Raw genomic sequence first — 3979 nt, forward strand, 5'->3', positions numbered from 1 at the left:
GTCTCGGCTGTATAGACCTCGTGGTCTTACGCGCTTGTGCGGGGTGTTCTAGTAGGACTGGCCACAGAGGTGCTCTCTTGAGTGTTGTTTGAGGACCGACCGTGTCGTAATCATTTCCGGTCTCGTTCTCAAAGTCATCCGTCTTACCCCGCTGTACAAAGACGAGAGTGTGGCACCTGCCGAGACAGTCGTGTATCCGTCGACGCCATGCCCCGACCTTCCTGTCGCTGGTGTGTTCGCTGTGAAACTCCACTTCGTCTGGAGGGAAACACTTGTCAACGATTTCAACTCTTTCGTCGCCGTAGCATTCTACAGCTGTCGGCAAGAATGCAGGAACACCAAATCACCAGACCGGTATGCATACTAACAAAGCTGTCACTCTCTCACATCGCGATGAAACGGGCGCGGAGGAACATTTCTCTCCGTGTGCCGGAAGCTGGACCAAGAACGGGTCCGGGTCCAAGACAAAGCGAGACAACAAGGATGTGCACACGCCGACAGTTGTCCGTACACCTGTACCAAAGACATCTATCGGTAGTTACATTGCGCTTCTTCTTGCTTGGTTTCTTGGAAGCCTCATTTGCGGTGGAGAACCAGGGACGACCGTCAGTATTTGTAACCACTCCCTCCTCAACAAAAGAGAGTCTTCAGGATTGACGGAGGCTCCGTTCAAATGAAGAAACAAAAGACCGAGGCCCTTCCGCGCACAGCTCTCCCGTCTTCGGTCTATCTGGTCAAAACCCCTGACCGGCTACGGACGCCAGCACAGCCAGAGCGATAGAGCCTACGGCAGCAATCGGGCTTGCAGCAATACCTGAAATAAAACGCAGGACAGATGATGTCAAGCCTCTATTCTCAGATGAAAAGTGGAGCGCACCTTACCTTACAAGCGATCGCAAAAAGCTTTCGTGAAAAGAGCACAGTACAAATCCGGTATGCTTTCATCTCCTTACTTGCGGCAGACTTCGCAACCTTGATGATCATCACGCAGCCCTTGGTCTCCGGCGTTTCCGGCGCGGCGGCCGCAGCCGCCTGACTGGGGGGGGTCGGGGCGCTTTGCGCCTTTTTGGCCACACATTTGAAAACAACCGTTTTGTCAGTTGCTGGTAGCTCCGGCACATTCAAATGGTAAGTTGAAACCGTAGCCGCGCCACCAGCAGCACTGGGTTGCTCAGTGTTTGTTTGAGGAGCCGCATCAGCAGTTGTAGTGAATTTGGCATTAGGAACGATGTTGGTAAGCGGGACGGCGTTTGTCGACTCTGTACTTTCGTATGCTGTCATGTTTGTCTGGTACGCCGGATCGAGATCCAGATCAGTGCCGCATTTAAACGATGCAGTTCCATTGGCTGCTTTGATATCAAGGGTCTGCTGTCCTGCTTTGCATTCCACCGCTGTTGCAGCGTTGACATCCATGGCCCTATAGCGTGCTCAGACCGGAGTGCAGAAACTATCGGTTGACTGGAAAGAGCGACTGCAGCCATGGCAACGCCAGCGGAGGCCAAGTGGAGCTTCATTTTGTCGAAATCTGCGCACAAGAAAAGCAGCACGAGGAGAGCTCATGCATATCGCAAACGGTACTAGAGTCAGTCTTTCCGTACGGACACTCCGGCTGCAACACCAAACCTGGCTCCAGCGTGTTTGACAAAATCTGCGTGTGGCTTAAAACTTGGTGACACATCGATTGACGTTTATGGAACCGGTGTTGAAGCTAGCACATCGGTGAGAACGTGTGTTCTCACCATGCTACCACTGACTTGTTTCACACGCACACCTTGCGTAGCACCATCGCGGGTCCCCACTATTCCGAGAGCGGCTCTTCACCACCTGATACGTTACAACAGAAGACGTCCCCCACACTCGCACTCAGTGATATAAATGGTGGACTAGACGGAGTTTGAAGACTGTTCACCTCAGCAGGGGGACTGCGACGAAGGCAGGAGCGCGCAGCTGAGCAACCGGACCGCAAGACAGAAGCGCGCCCTGCATCGAGAAAGGAAGAGGTGACTTCACGACTCTACAAGCCGCCTGATTAGTTATGAACAACAAATGTCGTGTGTATGATGGCGTCTACTCTTCTCTCAGGCCCGTAAGAAAAGGCACAAACACTGTTGATAACGTACGACTTTCCACGGCTGACATCCGCTAGGGTTCCGGCCGCTATGCTCTTCACGATGTGCCCTTATCCGAACAGATTAAGCGTGTCCCCTTCCTAGCGTCCCCTTTCACGCGATAACACGATGCAACAGCACGAAAAGAAGGAGAGCGGCGATGGGTCGAATAGGACTGGTAGGGCAGATTGCTATAGGAGGCTTGTCCTTTGCAGCTTTGCGTTCTTCACTGTGTCGATTGTCGGGAGACTGCTTCCCTTACCCTGTCGGAAGTGAATTTTGAGGAAGCGAACACTCACGGGGAAAACAACACCTCAAGGGAAAAAGAAGAAGAGAGGAAATCTGGGGGGTCTTTTCCTTTCACCGCTGTTTGAACGTCCTCTGGTACGCCTCCTCGGGTCAGCGAGCCGGGATCGCGGTGCCGGAGAGAACAGGCTCTCAGTGAGCCGGCCACCCGGAAAGTAGCCGGGGGGGCGCGGGCTCGGGAGTGGTCCGGGCTTCGCTCGCGCGAGTGATCGACACCGTACGAGAGAGCTTGTTGGTCGGTCCGTGGCAAGCCGGGCACGTGGATAAGAAGATTCTTCGAAGCCAGTACAATAACCGTTCGGGACGGTTAGAAGGTCCCTGCTCGTCGAGGCCTGGAGCAGAAGGAAGGTAGTTCCGATGGTGGTAGAGGTGTTGGATTACCGGCTAGAGGAGCGCGGTGCTAGAGAACTTGAAGTCAGCGTAGATGCACCGTGCTGCTGCCCTGGAGCCTGCGGCCAACGCTATTATTTCTGCTTCGGGGGGGCTTCCTCGCCGGGTAAGTACGGCTCCTTTTTGTCACTTGTCCGTCCAGGGGGAGGAGGGTCGTCAAGTAGGTTCGAATTTCACTTCACCTGCGATTCCGGTATATCCGACACAGAATTTAGGCTTTAGGGTTGCACAGCAGGCGATTTCCACGGAGGAGCAGTGCTGTCGAGGCCTACGGCCCTGGAAGACGTGTATATGTGATGTACCCGCGAGGAACTTATGGTCCTCAGCGAGAAATATGTTCGTGAGTAGACTGTGTGCACCGCGGTTAGTACTCCTTGGGAGCCGGGTGCTAGGATAGCCCGGTAGAGCGGGACACACTACGTAGTAGACTAGTTGGCAGTAGTCCGTAGTGTTGGTAGGAGCCCGCTCTCCGGGGAGGCGGAATAAGAGACGCGACTCTCCCGATATGTCGCACTAGGCAGCGACAGTACACAGAGGGAGAAAAGGGAGGAGTTAGTGCCCTTCTTCCAGAAGAAGAGGAGTTTTGTTCTTTTCTTCCCCTTAGTAGCCCGGAGTGACGGGAAGAGAGCTTCGCGATTGATTCCGATCGTGCTGGGCGTGGCGGAGCTCATACCTATCCATGTTATTTTTGTGCAGCTGTCAACGACCTTGTTTCATTCGTCAGTAGATGGACTCGTGTTTGGGGGGTTGCGTAATTGCGTTGTCGCGGTTGTGTGAATGCGGTATCTTCGCGTTTCGAAAGCACAACAGTATGGTGTATAGCACTGGTCATGCGTACAGGTTGCGCGGGCGGAGTAAGGAAGACGTGGCCGGCATCTATAGGCAAGCTAAGCCTTCATTTAGATAGTTTGCGTCTGCAAGAAATTGTCTCACTTCCATTTCCTGCACCTCATCACGCAGTAATACACGTTGGAAAAAAAAATCTCTTACTCACATACCGACCAGAACCAAAGCTCACAAGGCTTCAAGCCGCTCTTGACCAGTGCCGACAGGTCGTGACAGCGGTTGGACCCATTGCAGCCCTCGGTGGAACAGACTTTACGCTATCTCTCAGGATTTTGCAATCCTGCCTCCATCGCCACGAAATAGTACCCTCTTTGTAATGATTCTTGGTG

The 3979-nt window shown here is 53.5% G+C and overlaps 1 protein-coding gene across 1 annotated transcript; it reads right to left on the bottom strand.

Moving 5' to 3' along the window:
* Positions 1-349: 349 nt before the first annotated feature.
* Positions 350-2733, bottom strand: CSUI_009619 (uncharacterized protein). Its single transcript, XM_068069732.1, has 3 exons — positions 2371-2733; positions 954-1525; positions 350-814 (listed from the first exon to the last, which is right to left on the bottom strand). The coding sequence occupies exons 2-3, from the start codon at positions 1411-1413 to the stop codon at positions 735-737; spliced, it is 540 nt and encodes a 179-aa protein (XP_067918296.1). The 5' UTR covers positions 1414-1525; positions 2371-2733; the 3' UTR covers positions 350-734.
* Positions 2734-3979: the final 1246 nt, after the last annotated feature.

The sequence above is a fragment of the Cystoisospora suis genome (assembly GCF_002600585.1).
Source record: "Cystoisospora suis strain Wien I chromosome Unknown contig_5817, whole genome shotgun sequence".
Taxonomy (NCBI): domain Eukaryota; phylum Apicomplexa; class Conoidasida; order Eucoccidiorida; family Sarcocystidae; genus Cystoisospora; species Cystoisospora suis.

Excerpts from the sequence above, each read along its gene's own strand:
- CSUI_009619 (XM_068069732.1), bottom strand. The coding sequence starts at position 1,413 with ATGGATGTCAACGCTGCAACAGCGGTGGAATGCAAAGCAGGACAGCAG. Across the intron at positions 815-953 it reads GGTTGCGAAGTCTGCCGCAA|GTATTGCTGCAAGCCCGATT; the intron begins GTAAGGAGATGA and ends GTTTTATTTCAG.